Below are 16,958 nucleotides of genomic sequence, written 5' to 3'. Positions count from 1 at the left end.
CTTAGTTCTGACCATCTACTTAGTTAAGTAACTAGCCAGGAGTCTTTCTTATTTCATTTTGCTCTCAAAGTTATTGTACCTTAATAGCCAAAATATTTAGTAACATGGGATCTGAATTATATATTTGGAGTTTAAATGACTTGCTTCATAATCTTCCTTTCTTTAGATGATAAATGGGAACTCTTTTTCAAAGGAAGCCATATTTCAAATTTCATATTTTCCTTTCTCAAAGAATAATTTCCACTATTTTCTTTTTATGTTATAGAACATAATTTTTAAGTGACGATTAGTCTGAACGATAAGGAGTGTCTATATCTCAACTGATTGGGCAGAATAATTTCAGTTTGGGTTAAGCTGTTAAAAGCTGGTTCTTATAAAGCAATGACACAATGCTGTATTATTGCCTCATAGAATTTAGAATTCTGTCAGCCCATAAGAAAAGCAACGAATAGAAACAGAGAGACACAAACAACGAAGAGGTTGTACATCTAAACATGGTAATGCAAAGACAAGTCCAGGATGAGCAGAAAACTTTTGTTTTGACTAGAAGAACTAGTTCTAGATGTTGGAGCATTATACAAGCTACACGCTATAATTCCTTAAGCAAAACTACAATTTTCTATTTCTGTGACTATTAATACAACAAAACAAATCAAAACAAAAGCAAAAACCCTACATAACCGGCAGATAATCATTATTTTTGTGGGGTCTTTTTGAAATTAAGATATTTGATATTTGAATGTTCTTTTTAAGAAAAAAAAATCTTGATTCTAGCATTACTATTGCAACTAGTGAAGGCTTCTTTTCTACATACTCCTAAATTCAGGTAAGTCAGGATTATGGCTCCTTCTAAATTACAAGTTATGTTTTTAAAATTATTTTTTGTGCCAGTACTGGAGCTTGAAGGCAGGGCTTGGGTGCTGCACCTTAACTTTTTCACTCAAAGTTGGTGCTCTACCTCTTAAGCCACTGCTCCACTTTTGGCTTTTTGGTGGTTAACTAGAGTCTTATAGATGTTCCTACCCAGTTGGAGTTGAACCACGGTCTTCTGATTTCAGCCTCCTGAGTAGACAGGATTACAAGCATGGGCCACTGGTACCACTGGTGCCCCATTTAGAACTGTTTTTGTGACACTGGGGATTGAAATCAGGGCCTTGCACTTTCTAAGCAAGCACTTTTACCACTGGAGCCACCCCCTCCCCCAAGTCTTTGTGTTTTTCATTTATTTTTAGAAAGGGTCTCATATTTTTGTCTAAACCAGGGTGGATCCTGTCTCTGTAGCCGGCATTACAGGTATGTGCCACTATTCCTGTGCAGGATTATAATCAATAGGCTAGGAAGAAATGACATTATTTTATAAATGGACTTGCTGAGGTCATCAGCTGGTGATTGAACAAAGGCTTTGCTAAAGGTTGGTGGTTCTTAGTGACAGCCTCTTTAGCTTGTATTTTAGGATTAAAAATTTAGGTACTTAATTACCTGCTGTGTGTCCAACAAGAGAAAGTCTACCAGCATTTTTTTCATGTTTTAGAAGTGTGAGTTGAGGTAGTTATTTGTATCACTTTTCAAATAGTTCTCCATTTCTATCTTCTGATATGTATTTTCTGACTTCCCATGTGGTTGAATCAGAGCTTGTGTGACAGTTTAAGCAATGATTTGCAAGCAGAATTGTGTGTCGCTTCTGAGTAAGAATGTAAAAATATTTCTATTTGGTCTCATTATGTCTGAAACTCACAATTTTCCTGCCTCTGTTTCCTGAACCAATCATGCCTGGCCAGAAGTGTTTTTACTTTTAAAATTTCTTTGACAAAAACATTATGTGACATGTAAGGTATATTATTGTTGTTTATGAGATCTGGGTCTCACTCTATGGCTCAGATTGGTCCTGAAGTCCTGGATTCAAATGATCCTCCTGCCATAAACTACCTTCTCAGTAGAAGGGACTATAGGAGTGCACCAACATACCCAACTTACCATGATGCTTGTGTATGTGCATGCATTGTGGAATGCCTGAATCAGACATATTAATCCATTGTATGACAGTCTGTAGAAATTTGTCTCTGAGGGTTGTTTGTAAACCTGGTTACAAACCTGCTAAAGAGTGTTTTCTTGCAAGAAAGGAATTGCTTCTAATTTAGGATATAGTGATAAGGGGAAATGAGAAATCTAGGCAGTACACTTGATACTTTAGAGTAAAAGCATGACACAATTTTCTTGTTGTTGTTGAAAGCATCCTTTTTGGAGTGAGATTATGGTTCTCTATTGTTCTGATTGTCTATTTAAAAAATGACCTATGATAACAAACTATACAAGGGATGATTACTGACGCCAATCTCCATTCTTTTTTTTTTTCTTTTTTCTTTGTTTTGCATTAGTGTCATTTAAAATTTTAATCAGGATTCAGTAAGTAAAATTAGGAGCCAAGGAGACTCTAGTTTTTTATCTTGCCTCTGTGTGACCTTTAACCTGTCTGGGTTTTAGGAAACTTACTTGTCTATAAATATGTATTGAAGGTAATTATCTTTAATGTCTTCCTAGCGCTGCTAATCTGTAATGTCTAGAAATCAGAGTAACATGCTTCTCGATATTTTGAGTTACGAATTTCCCTCCCTCCTTTTCTTTCTTTCTTTTCCCCTTGTTTTTCAGTGCTAGAGATTGAATCCAGGGCCTTGTGCATACTAAACACATGCTCTACCATACTGAGCCTATGACTTAGGGATCTAAAACCATTTTTAAAAAATGATACTGGGTTTGAAGTCAGGGCCTTGCTGTTGTTAGGCATGTATGCTATCATGCTTTGTTTTTCAAGTAGTGTCTCACTTTTGCTCCCTGGAAAGCCTCAGACTGTGACCCTTCCCCTTCTGCCTCTGTATCTCCAGGATAAAAGGCACATACCATTATGTCCAGCTCTTTTAAAGTGTCTGAGATGGGTCTAAGCATATCCCGATATAACAATTCCATGAATAACTGATGTTTACAGCATTCAAAAACTTGAATTTTCCCAGAAACATGATATATTATATGCTATATCCTATTTCTTTTGTTAAGTTAAAAAAATCCCAGATTTTTCTGATATTCAAATATGTTTTCCTTGTATTTCAAACTTTTTCCTGCTCTAGCATTCTAGTCTACTGCAGGATATAGTAGAACTGTGCTTCTGTCTCTCCATCATTCCTTACTACTTTTTAAAAAAGAGACTTAACTATCTCAGTTTAACTTACTCTTCCTGAGTGTGTGTGTGTGTGTGTGTGTGTGTGTGTGTGTGTGTGTGTGTGTGTGTGTGTAAGTCCAAGGGCTCAAACTCAGGGCCTGTGCTCTCAGGCTCTCAGGGAACTCAAGGTTTTTGTCTCTGAGCTTTTTACTTGCAGCTAGTGCTCTACCACTTGAGCCACAGCTCCACTTTTTGGTAGTTAACTGGCGATAAGTCTCATGAACTTTCCCGCCCTGGATGGTTTGGAATCATGATCCTCAAGATCTCGGCCTCCAGAGTAGCTACAATTAGAGGTGTGCGCCACTTGTGCCCAAGTGTCTTCCTGAGTGTTAAGACCCTGGAGCAGTTATCAACAGGCTCTGCTTGGGGTCTTTTCTTGATGATAATGCAGCAATGGTGGAATTTATGGTTCAGCTATGAAACCTTTCAGAATGTTTGTTTGCAGTCAATTTTGAAACAAAGGTTCACATGACAGTGCTGTCAGAAGCAAACGGGCTTTCCAGTTGGAAGTGACATCACTGGTTTCTCGCTTTGGTCTTTTTTACTTCTATCTTCTCAGAGCCAAAGGCAGAGCCTTAAAGGCATGGTCCATGCAGGGAAGTGCCCATTATTTACATGCTAGTAATTTCGTTTCTATTTTAACAGATTAATAAAGAGACTTAGATGATCTATAAAAACTAGTCCTCGGAGGTAGGGAGAGGATGATGGAAGGGGAGATGCTGATCAAGGTGCATTGTACACATGAAACCTCTTGTACAACAATTTTAAGATAATAAAATAAGTTAAAACATAACAGCAATAACAAAAACCAGTCTAGTTGTTTGCTTTTATGTAGGCAATCTTCTAGACTGTCTACTTCTAGACTGTCTACTTCTAGACTTCATTTATTACTTATTGTTTGTAGTACTGTAGTTCATTAATACAGCTACCATGGTCCTCTTTATCTTAGAGACATATTAGACGATAGAGAACTTTCTGGTTTCTGTGTAGAATCCATCTAGTATTATCTCATGCTATCACAAGATAATGATCATGGTAACTAATATCAGTGAACTACAGTACAAATGGAATTAATTCCTCTACCATTCTATTTGGCTATAAAATATACCCTTTTAGAGTAAAAAACTGCCTGAAAATATAAACCTACTCTCTTATACTGTGCATTAGCATCCTGTTTGAATTTAGTAGCAAATAAAAGGTTCTTAACATAGAACTAATTTTGTTAGGAAATCAGAGGTTGAACTTTTTGACTGGAGTTACTTACTTTGAATTCCTAAAATTTTTATTTTTTATTTTTTGCTTTCAACTGAATCTAAAATATAAAGACAACTTCCAAGAAATAAAGATATTCTAACATGAGAACCAACATTACCGTCACAGAATTCTCACTGGTCTTAAAAGTCTCGTGTACAGACTTGTAATTTGGTGCCTTAAAAAGTCAGAAATCGTGCTTTTTAGAGTTGGCATCTCATCTTCCACAAAATCATCCCACCTGATTAAACATTGGCTCGTGTAGTCAATGTTGGAGATGGTGATTCAGAGTCTCCACATTTCAGTTGACTCTGAGGAATGCACCAACCCCAGAGGCCAGGGCAATGTACTGGAAGACTTCTGTCTATTTGTGAACCACAATCTTGGGGTCTGTGGGTAGGTATGAGAAATATGTGGGGTAGGTATTTTACTGACTCCTCTATACCACCAGGCTCACAGCCTTCACACTGAACTAAGCCAGAATCCACAAATCACTACTTGGGTGGCTTAACTGCCAGGGAGTGTGAACTGGGTGGAATGCAGTAATAGAGGATGTCCTGAACTGTTCAGATTTGATGGTATGAGGGCGATGTTCATTTTGCGTGAACATTCTTGCTATTCTGGTCATTCTTTCTTAGCCGTCTGAGACACAAGAACTGTTATTTGCTTGATTTATTATTATAGGCCCTTCTCCAACAGATAATGATATTAAGAAAGCCCTAATAGCTACATTAGACTTTCTCTTAAAGCACCTACAAGATTTCTCTTAAGACTACAACTTTCACAAAAGAAAATAAGCTCCATTCTTATGGTATTTAGCATTTGAGGTAAGGGCAGTTTTTTTTCCTTTTATACTTAGAAGGGGTTACCATGTTCCTAACTATACCCAGTATGCTCTAAGGAAATGTTGACAATAATAGGTCTACCGTTTAGGGGGGAAATTGTGTGAGCTCTTCAAAGCAAATGCAAAGAGTGAGGAAACAATTATTCTTGCATAAGTGTTCTGTCCTGTTAACTGAGCTATGTAGGGCTCTAAGGTCAAGAGGGAGCCATTTCTGTCTGAGTATTGGGTGCCAGCCCACATCAGCTGCTGCTGTTAAGTGTCAGTTATGTGGGGCCCCTGACCCTTTTCCATTTTCAGAACAAGAATAGAACTAATTGTAGCATCAGGATGCAATACATTCCAAAATATATTTCCCCTGAAGTAGACATCCTCTTCCACATCCTGCAAAGTGAAAATTTGTCATAAAAGAAACAAATGTGTTACTTAGTATATTTTTTTGTTTTTGAATTTGAAAGGTGCTATTAAAGTACAGCTCAAATCATCCAATTTGTGTATAATTCAAATATTTTAAGAACGAACTCTGCGAGACCACCTGCATTTTTTTAACTACAGTGGAATCATGTATTAGCTTGTACCCAAAACCAATTTTAGAAAGCATTTTCTAGCAGTGATATTTTACCATAAAGGCATTGAGCTGGCCTTGGCCAAATCATACACTTGATAAAGTTTGTTTTGCTTTTCTTTATTCTCCCCTCACTATTTTTTTTTTTTCTCATTAGTATTGGTACTTGAATTCAGGGCCTGGGCATTGTCCCTTAGCATTTTGCTCAAGGCTAGTGCTCTACACTTTATATAGCTCTACCTCCAGCTTTTTTTGTTTTTGTTTTTGTTTTGTACGTTTTTTGTTATAAAGATACTGTACAGAGGGGTTACAGTTACATGAGCAAGGTAATGAGTACATTTCCTATGGAGCATGTTGCCTCCTCCTTTGTTTTTCCCCTACCATCCCTTTCCTCCCACCTCCTCAACCTCCCCTTTCCTCTACCCCCATCAAAGTTGTAAAGTTCATTTTCAACATAGTGTCTTGTACATCTCATTGTTACAATGGGTATCCCTATTTAAACATTTTGTTTTTTCCCTTCCCCTCCCCAAATTAGAGAAGTGTACAAGATACAGGGCATAGACATCAAATACAGTGAAAACAAGAGTTATATTGTGGGGGAGGAACATACAAAGGAACAAAAAAATCACATGGTACTTTATGAATATGTTAGAAACAATAACAAGAAAGAAAAAAAGTATTTGTGTCCCTATCTTGGGGTTCACTTCGCTTAACATCGTCTTATATGGTCATATGTACGTAGCTTTTGACCTTTCTACTTGCCCTACACATGTATTATTGCAAATAAGGGAAACCATGGAAGCTATGTTTCTTTGGGCCTGGCTTACTTCACTTAATATAACTTTTTCCAAGTCTTTCCATTTCCTAACAAATGGGGCAATGTCATTATTTCTGATGGGGGCATAGAATTCCATTGTGTGTGTATGTATGTATGTATGTGTGTGTGTGTGTGTGTTTGTGTGTGTGTGTGTGTGTGTGTGTGTGTGTGTGTGTGTGTGTGTGTGTATCGCATTTTCTTGTTCCATTCATCTACTGAGGGGCATCTGGGTTGGTTCCATATCTTAGCTATGGTAAATAATGCTGTGATAAACATAGTTGTGCTGGTAGCCTTAGTATGGCCTTGTTTGTGATCATTTGGGTAAATGCCCAAAAGTGGGATTGCTGGGTCATAGGGGAGCTCTATGTGGAGTCTTTTGAGGAACCTCCATTACTGCTTTCCAAAGTAGTTGAACAAGTTTACACTCACACCAACAATGCAGTAAGGTTCCCTACTGTCCACATCCCCTCAGCATCTGTTGTTATTAGAGTTCTTGATTATAGCCATTCTACCCGGGCTGAGGTAGAATCTCAGTATTGTTTTGATTTGCATTTCTTTTATGGCTAGAGAGGTTGAGCATTTCTTCATATGTCTATTAGCCATTCTTATTTCCTCTTCAGAGAAGTTTCTCTTTAAGTCTTAACCCACTTATTTATTGGGCAGTTGTTTCTTTGAGGGTTTGTTGTTGGGGGATTTAATTTTTTGCGTTCCAGGTATATTTTAGGTATGAGACCCTTGTCTGTTGTATGGCTAGTGAAGATCTTCTAATCCGTGGTCTTTCTATTGATCTTGCTAGTTATGCTCTTTGCCATGCAGAAGCTCTGCAATTTCATGAGATTCCATCTGTCCAACCTTTCTTTGATTTGTTGTGTGTCTGGGTCTCTATTAAGAAAATTTCGACCTGTTAAGAAAATTTCGACCTGTGCCAAGGAGACCTAGGATTTCTCCTGTTCCTTCCTGTAATGTTTTCAGGGTGTCTTCTTTGACTTCAAGGTCTTTGATCCATTTGAAGTTGATTCTGGTGCAAGGTGCTATATAAGGATCTAGCTTTAGTTTTCTACAGGTGATTAACCAATTTTGCCAGCACCATTTACTGAAGAGGCTGTTTCTTCCATTCTATTTTTTTAGCTCCCTTATAGAAGATTAGGTGGCTGTAGGTCTGTGGGTTCATTTCTGGGTTTTCAGTTCTATTCCATTGGTCCTCAGGTCTGTTCTTGTGCCAGTACCAAGGTGTTTTGATTACTATAGCTTCGTAGTAGAGTTTGAAATTTGGTATCGATATTCCTCCAGCACTCTTCTTTCTGCTAAGGATCATTTTTGCTATTTGGGGTCTTTCATTGTTCCATATGAATTTTTGGATTGCTTCTTCTATTTCATTGAAGAATGTACCTACAGTTTTTTTGAGAGTTATTTGGAGATAAGAGTTTCTTTGCGTTCAATTGCCTGGACTGGTTTTGAACCATGATCTTCAGATCTCAGTCTCCTAAGTAGCTAGGATAACAAGTGTGAGCCACTAACCCCTGACATTTTCTTTGTTCTTCAAGTTTTCTCTCTTGCTCAGAAGCACTCAGCATCATTCTAATAAGCTCTCAGTAACTAACAGTAAGCATAAACAGGACTCTCCTACTTTGATGCTCCTGGCCTCGGACCTTGTCCCTCACCCTAATTTGACCTCTCTCTTAATAGTCCATCTTTCTTAGACTCAACTTTTGTATTTATTACTTGAGGATTTTCATGATTCTGTGAGATAATATGCACGGAAGTATTTTGTAAAGATCAAAGCACACTAAAATTTGTGGGTGTTATTTTAAAGCTGTTTTAAAATGATGTAAAGAGCTCTAAATAAGTCAGAAGCTCTGTGTTTGGCCTTGCATCACTGAGTGTTCTGTCACTACAATAAAAACCTTAAGGTAAGCTGAGCACTGGTAGCTCACACCTGTAACCATAGCTACTCAGGAGGCTAAGATCTGAGATCATGGTTTGAAGCCAGCCCAGGCAAGGAAGTTCTTGAGACTCTTAGCTTCAGTAAACTACTCAGAAAAAGCAGAAGTGGTGCCGTGGCTCAAGTGGTAGAGCACTAGCCTTGAGCATTAGATAGGCTCAAAGGCAGTGTCCAGGCCCTGAGTTCCAGCCCCCGGGTCAGCAAAAACAAAAACAAAAACAAAAAAACTCCCCCAAAACAAAATGAAACAAAACCCTTAAGGTAATTGATTTATAAAAAGAAAAGGTTTGTTGTAAGCCAGTTTTGGAGGTTTTGGTCCTTGACCACAGTTGGTCCCCTCCTTTTGGGCCTGTAGCAAGGCTGTACACCATGGTGGGAGCATGTGGTGGAGCAGAATTGCTCCCCTCATAACCAAGAAGCAAAGGAGAAAGAAAGAATTGGTAGAGGGACACAGTCCTATAATGCCCTTTGTGGGTACATTACCTATGGCCTAAAGACCTCCTATAGGTTCTGCCTCTTAAAGATTCCATCACTTCCTAGTAGCAGTGCCCTGGGGCCCAAGCTTTTAACCCATGGGCCTTTGGGGACACATCCAAACTGTTGGCATCCTGATTTGCTCCTCTTTGACCTTGTAGGCCTCAGAGAAGTCTCTAACCATTCCAGACCTATTTCCTCCTTGTCAAACCTGAAGGTTGAACCAGACCATCCCTGAAGTCCTTTTCCACATGAGGCATTTTACAATTCCATGAATCAAAACCATTTGTAAAGAAAACACTATACTGTATAATACCAGGAACATAGATGGTGTGGGGGTTTGAAGTAGAGGTCAGTTGTGCAGTAGAAATGGCAATGATGGGGAAATAGGAGATAATCCTTCTAGAGGAGAAGCTATAGAACAAAAAGTAAGGGGTATCTGTATGACCAGATCCCCTAGAAAATAGAGCCATTGGTTAAGGTGGTTCACAGAGCTACTACTGTTGCAGGGATATTTGTGAACTTGATTGAGCAGGGTTTTAGACTTTTGTTTTCGGTTGAAGTAGTGGTACCAGTCTTAGGGCTGCAAGGGTTCTAGGTTTTAGTAATTGTGGGGGTGAAGGAGCAAGAAGAAGAGTAGATGACAAGGACAATGAGGGCAATGACAAGTCCCTCACACTGTCTCTCCCTTCAGTCTACTGGACAGCTGGGTGATCAACTGGGGAAAAAAATAAGTAAATCAGAGTTGTTCTCTTTCCAATTGAATTGTTTAATGGCTTTCCTGGTATTGAGATTAAACTACCTATTCCTTATCTCTGGCTTTCAGGTCCTTGAAGGAATTTGCACTTGCTTGTTTCTCTAATCCTCCTGCCCCTCTGTTTCACTTAACGCCTCTTTCTCTCAGAATTCCAGCCACATTGGCGACCTTGAAGTCACCAAGGCAGAGGAGGTCAGCAAGCACGTGCTGCCTGTCCATTGTGCATGAGGTTACCCTTGATTCTTGATTCTTGGGGAACTTAGCTTAACATTTTCTTCAGACAGTGCATCTATAGTTCTACTTTTTCCTCCCCTTTAACCACCTCCACAATGTGTAATTATTACATATTCCTGCATTGATTGGTCAAAGAATCCTTTGCCAAGTGCATGAATGAATAAATGAGTTGGCATTCTGCTTCCTTTTTCACTCTTTCCATATCTTTTTTTTTACTTTTATTTATCAGGTTTTCTTTCCTGATTATAATAGTAGTAACTATCTATGCCAAGAGTGTAATATTTAACTGCGTGTGAGGACAAAAATGAAATGACTGAAAGTCTATAGCCCTGAGAATATCAGAACTAACAATTTTTATTTTAGATACAGAAAATCATAAAAATTATACATCACAATAGGCTATGATGTGATTTTCCAGTGTGTATATACAGTGTCTAGTGTTTTGATCTGGTTCATAATGCTTATCTTCTCAATCAGCTGTCATTTATAATTTCCTTTCAGCTTTTTAAAGACAGAATATTTAATAGTCATCCATCGTTCAATACTCCACCATAGCTTCTTATCTGTTACTTAGTACCCATTAATATTTAACTCTATAATCTAAAGTTTTTAATGCAGATGAAAAAATGTATCACGCACTATTGTGCTTATGCCTTATAGATCAAAAACGTCTATCTAAATTTGTTTTATAGCTTCTCTTATTTCCATTTGGTAGCACTTATGTATCTTTAATTTTTTTGCTACCCTTACCACATTCATTCTCCTATAACAGGGCATAAATGAAACTAAAATGTTTTATGCTGGGCTTCCTGTGGCTCATGCCTGTAATAGGAGCTACTCAGGAGGCTAAGATCTGCGGATCACAGTTCAAAGCCATCCCAGTCAGACATCTTAGAAGAAGACTATTAACTCCAGTTAACCAGCAAGAAGCAGGAAGTGGAGGAGTGTCTCAAGTGGTAGAGTGCTAGCCTTGAGTGGAAAAGCTAAGGGAAAGTGCCTAGGTCCTGAGTTCAAGACCCAGTCCAGGAACAACAACAAAAAGAGTTTCATTATTCATTGATGAATTTTTAAAATTTGGCACATAATTTTAAGAGACAGTTGTGAGAAATATATTTTATTCTAAAATTTCACAGAACTTAGTTGCTTTTGCCTTGAAAGGCCTTTGATTAGTTGAATTTGGAGCTTTGGGTCTCTTAGACTCAGTGCTATTCTCTGAGCCTGTGGTGTTAGGCCCACCCTGCCTCTCGAGCCCTAATCCGCCTTTCATCTGTGGTATAAAAAGGAACTGTTATTCTTGTCTTTCACTGCCAGGATTGCAGACTGGGCATTTCAATGCCTTGGCCTGTGTATTTGGAGAAACTAACAGCTGCATATGCTATTTCTAATGCTCTTTAAAATCTACCCAGGATATGACCATGCAAATGCTTATCATACTTTTTTTTTTTAAAAAAGAGAAGATAGCTGTACAATTGGTGAGTGATATACAGAGGTGAAGACAAGGTGAAGAAAAAAAATCTTCAACAGATCTCTAGTTTGCCATCTGATACCTAGAAAAAGCTGCATTCCTTTGAGCAATTCTTAGAATGCTCATCTGTGTGAACTTGGGGTCAGCATCAACACTCGGGTAATAACTGCACTTCCAGAACGAACAAGCAGTAAATAAATTCCAAAACCCACATAAGATATGTAAGCTATATATGTATACACACATATATGTTTCACATACATATGTGCATACATGTTTATATATGTATATATATGTTTATATATGTGTGTATATAACTTCCCTACCTATTCCCCTGTGCTTTATACTTCCTGATGATACCATATTGAAATGCCTGAGAAGTTGCACCAGCTCTCAGAAGCACTCAGTTAGAGGCTGATGATGGTTAGAGTATTATTACTTCAAGCTAATAATTTTTTGGAGGGGAGGTGGGCTGATGCTAGAACTTGAACTCAGAGCCTGGGCACAGTCCCTTAGCTTTTTCACTCAAGGCTAGTCCCCTACCACTTGAGCCACAGCTCCATTTCTGGCTTTTTGGCGGTTCGTTAAAGATAGGAGTCTCACAGATTTTCCTGCCTAGGATGGCTTTTGAACTGGAATCCTCACATCTTAACCTCCTGAGTAGCCAGGATTACAGGCCTGAGCCTCCAGCACCCAGCTTCTGAGACAATTATCTTGCTTAGATGGAATGATGGTAAGGAAGATCTCTGACTCTAGTTTCTTCCTGGAATTAAGTTCTACCCCTTAGTTTAACAGCACACCTTAAGTGTGTGTCTCTTCTTTTCTTCTCACTACCAGTAAACTGTGTGCTCTCTAACAAACTGTTTGTAATCAGATCTTGGTTTTACATTAGGCTGATCCCTACTTTGAAGGCTACCTAGCACAAAATAAAGTACTTATCTTTCGGCAATACTTCATTATTCTGGACATTGTGATCTACCAATATTTTAAAAATTATGCTAATTACCATTCCCCAAACAAATGCTTTTGTTGTAAATGTTGAATTGGGATGAGTGGGGTTGGGAGAGTTGGGAGAGAATGATGAAAGATCTAGATATATTGTACTCATTACTTGATTTGTTGGATTGAAACCCCTTTGTACAACTACTCGACAATAATAGATAAATGTTAAAGTGTTAAGCCTCTCTCTCTCTCTCTCTCTCCTCCTCTCTTTCTCTCTGGGGTGTTTCCTGGGCAATCAGATGGCAATCCTCCCACCTTTGTCTCCTGTGAAGCTGGGGTTACAGAAGGGAACCCCAATCTTGATTTTTGAGACATGGTTTGCTTATATGTCTGGGTTGCCTAAAAGCATAATCCTCCCATGTCTACCTTCCAAGTAGTTGAGACTACAGGTGTGAGCTACTACCATGCCTAGCCTTAGATGTTTTGTCTTAAATGGACTAATTTTCCATACACCTTATTTTGAATTCATAGATTAAATTTGAAACATCAAACTTTTTGCAATGAATGAATCTGTCTTAATCACACAGATACAAAATTGGCAACATCGAACTGTTTTGTAAAATCCTTCTGCTTTTAGTACTAACACGTGTGGTTTTATACATGAACACAACGGCGTAAAATCAAACATTGGCAAAGCCAACTTTGAAGAGCCATTAGTGGATCTAGATGTTATGTAATCACCGTTTACAGCTGCATGTGATAAATCATACACTACAAGGAGAGTTCTCAAAATGGCGACTAATCTAATTCATTCTGTGGATTATAATGCTGCATCAACAGATTTATTTTTGAGTTTTCATTATTGATATCACTTTGGCCCCCTCCTCGTTGACTGTGGGCTTGCGAAAGTAGCAAATAATGACAATTTGTACAGCATGGCATCCATTATCAACTTCCCTGAGCATCAGAAATTCATTGCTCAATATTTTCCTGAGCACGTACTTCTACTTCTGAGCTCATTGTGCTGAAGGGATTTATTGCATATTTAAACAGCATCACTAGCTGGAAGCAGGTGGCTCACTCCTCTAATCCTAGGTACTCAGGAGGCTGAGATCTGAGGATCATGGTTCAAAGCCAGCTTATGTAGAAAAGTCCCCATAAGACTAGTGTCTCCAATTTAGCACTCAAAAACCATAAGTGGAGCTGTGGCTCAAAGTAGTAGAGGGCTAGCCTTGAGCAAAAATGCTCAGGGACAGTGCCCAGTCCCTGCGTTCAAGCCCTACAACCAACCAAAGAAAACAAACAACCCCAAACCTCCCCAAAACAGCATCCCAAGACTGATGGACTGAAGGTATGGCTCAAGGAAAAAAAGGCCCTGAGTTCAAATCCCAGGGCTACATCACAATTATATGACTTCACCGTTCTAGATGCATATCTAGGAGAAATAGCCAACCCATTATGCTCAAGGGGTTAAATACCTGAGATAAATCAACTAAAAAAGAGGAAAGGTTTCTCTTGGCTCATGCTTTCAATGGTTTAGACCCAGGGTTGCTTGGCCCTGTTGCCTTTAGGCCTGTGGTAAGGCAGTACTCCGTGGTTGGGAGTGAGTGGCCCAGGAAGATATTCCTTACGTGGCAGTCAGGGAACAGAATAGTGGAGAGGAGGTGGGTGGGCCCTTCAAGGGCACACGCCAATAACCTAACTTCCTCCCTCTAGCATTTTTCTCCCCCTCCCCGGGAGGAGGGGGGCTTAGGGGGACATTCAAAATGCAAACCATAGCAGGTGCACAGATGGCATCTCCATTCTCTCAGGCAGCACTGTCAGCCTGTCCCCTAGGGAATATCTCACTTGCCCTTAACTTATAATTCCTCTCATTTCCCCAGCGGGCCCTCCATTCCCTGGCAGTTGTGTTCTCTCTTAGGGGTGAGCTGTTCTTGGACACAAAACTGTCCTTGGAGCTGCTTACTTGGGGGTTTATTTTTATTTTTATTTTTATTTTTCTTATGTGGTGCTGAGGAATCGAACCCAGGGCCTCCAGCATGCAAGGCAAGTGCTCTACCACTAAGCCACCTTCCCAGCCCTGGTTTATTTTTATTTTAAGCAAGTGTATGACTTACTGTCCTCGAGAGAGGGATTTTGTTGGGGCCACGGTGTGGAGGAAGGATTGAGAAGTGAAGTCTGGTCACTGTTGTTCACTTTTCAGATTTATCCATGCGCTGAAGTGACCTCTTGCTCACTGCTCATGTGTCTCATATAGTACCAGACTAAGACCAGGGCAGAAGGTGAAAACATTAAGTAGAGGGCTACTAAGGCAATCTCAGCTTTTTGCTTTGTTTTGGTGCAGCTATCGTTGCTACTCAGAGCCTGGGGCAGCACAGTGGGGTACCAGAGCTGAGGAAATGAGAAAAGACAGAGAGAGTAAAGATAGCGGGAGCCAGGGGACTCAGGGCTCACCGGCTTCTAAACTCTGAGTTCCCATAAGCAAGCTTATTTATTAGGTTTAGTTCAGGGAAGGTTGCCATGGGTACGTGCAGACAACAAGGCATCTATACTGTTATTCCAATCACAGAGGCAAAGCAGAGTTTCTGCGAATAACTATTGTTTTGGGAGTGGAGACTGCAACCTAGGCACAATTCAAACATGTGTTCTACTTTATCTAGCTTTTAAGGTCCAGCTTTCAGCCCTTGCAGCACTAAATAAGGGGGCGGCAGTCCAGCCTCTTAACCCTTTCCAGAGCTGTCTATCTTAACCTTTCCATGGCCACTTCTCAATGCTCTGAGTACTTTGGAGGTGGCCTTCCAACCTCTCAAACCTTTTGCAGCTCTCACAGCTCAGCTTCAGAGTTCCCTACAAGCTATAAATGGCAATTCTCCATTAATGTAAAAAAAAAAAATCTAGAAAACTGTTAAACCAAGTAGGAAAGCAAGGTCATAAGGACTATCTACAGCAACAAGCCCTGAGTTCTAGGTTTGGCACATGATGATGATGATGATGATGATGATGATGATGATGATGATGTTGATGATGATGATGATGATGATGATGTCATCATGGGGCTTGAACTCAGGGCCTGGGTGCTGTCCCTGAACTCTTTTACTCAAAGCTAGCACCCTACCACGGAGCCACATCTCCTTGTGGTTAATTGGAGATAAGATATCTTGGACTTTTCCTTTCTGGGCTGGTTTGAACCACGATCCTCAGATCTTAGCCTCGTGAGGAGCTAGGGTTATAGGCCTGAACCATCAGCACTGGGCTGGCACATTATTTTAAAAAAAGTTTATACACACAAACACTAGAGGGCACTTTAGACTGTAATTAAGAATCTTTTGATTTCCATGAAACTGCATATTGTATCACCTACATTTTAATAGTATAAATCGTTTATGGAAACTTAGGTAAGTCCAAGTCAAGTTGTTTTAATACCTCTAGCATGTGAACAAATTCAGTCCCTTCTGTTCCCCACCCCATTCAAAAGTAGAGGTTATAATCTTTCCAATTTTAGTATATATGCTGCCGAAGTGAGCACAAGGTTATAATCTTATTTTTGTTTTATTTAAAAAAAATTCAGAAGTCTCTAAAGATTAGATACAGATATGATTTAATCTTCACACACAGGTATGATTTACAATCTTTGTGTGTCTAATATAGTCAATTCAAACAACTTTGGCATCATCCTTTAGTGATGATTCTGTTTTAGGCATGTGTAGGACCCACTTTTTTTTTCTTATTGTAAGTGGTAACAAATATGGGCTGATTACTAAGGCAAGTTCTTCAGTCTGCAGTATGGTGCTTTGGGACAAAACATGGAGCCGACCTCTGGTGGAAATCCCTGGTTCTGTCCCCACTTCTGTGACTTTGGGTGAATCATATAGTCTTTCTGGGCCTGTTTCCTGGTATAGTGATGAGGTTTCACTAATTTCCTTTATTTGAAAATCTCTACTTCTGACGCTGACCTTTCATTTCGATTTGTCTTTAATTTGTGTATAGGTGTCATTTCTAGAAATTAAGTCAACTTGAATTGTAAAGTCTGGTGGTGCCCTGTGAAAACTTGCTTCTGGGAAAGTCAAGATGGAAGGGAGTTCCATGTGGGACTCGGATCAAGTTTTTCATAAAAAGACTCATTTTACATTGGAAACAGACAGCTCTTTGTCAATGGCTAGAAAAAAAAATATGAACACTGCACTCAATCTCAAGCTTTCCTTGAAGCAAAAATGATGGTCAAGTAAGTGTTTATAGTTCACTGACCCACCTCCACCTCTGGCTCTGGGATGGAAGCCAGGTCTCGTCCATACTGGGCAAGTGCTTTACCACTGAGCTACTACCTCAGCTCCTCAACTGACTGAGTAGATAAAAAGTAGGAGGCCCGTATTATTTGAGGTACCAAAACATCTAAAGCAAATGTTTGCCAGGTTGATTTAAACCCCATATAATTGAGGCCAGAAACTTAGTGTTTTCTAAC

The 16,958-nt window shown here is 39.4% G+C and overlaps 1 protein-coding gene across 8 annotated transcripts in view; it reads left to right on the top strand.

The window, feature by feature from the left end:
* The window catches only part of Rnf144b (ring finger protein 144B), a 163,725-nt gene that overhangs the window by 24,297 nt on the left and 122,470 nt on the right, over window positions 1-16,958 (top strand). For 3 of the 8 annotated variants that reach the window (XM_070024493.1, XM_070024495.1, XM_070024496.1), the window contains exon 1: window positions 443-826. The exons of 3 other annotated variants lie outside the window; for them this stretch is intronic. Coding sequence is in view for 2 of the 5 variants with exons in the window: in XM_070024490.1 (XP_069880591.1) it covers window positions 495-497 (3 nt within the window). In the remaining 3 variants the exon portion in view is untranslated. Of the gene's footprint in view, window positions 1-442; window positions 827-16,958 lie in introns of those variants that run through there. 2 more of the 8 variants (XM_070024490.1, XM_070024487.1) reach the window with 2 other exon arrangements.

The sequence above is a fragment of the Dipodomys merriami genome, unplaced genomic scaffold (genome assembly GCF_024711535.1).
Source record: "Dipodomys merriami isolate MVZ:Mamm:240054 unplaced genomic scaffold, mDipMer1.0.p SCAF_16, whole genome shotgun sequence".
NCBI classification, from domain to species: Eukaryota; Metazoa; Chordata; class Mammalia; order Rodentia; family Heteromyidae; genus Dipodomys; species Dipodomys merriami.
This window is presented reverse-complemented; position numbering and strand designations above follow the sequence as displayed.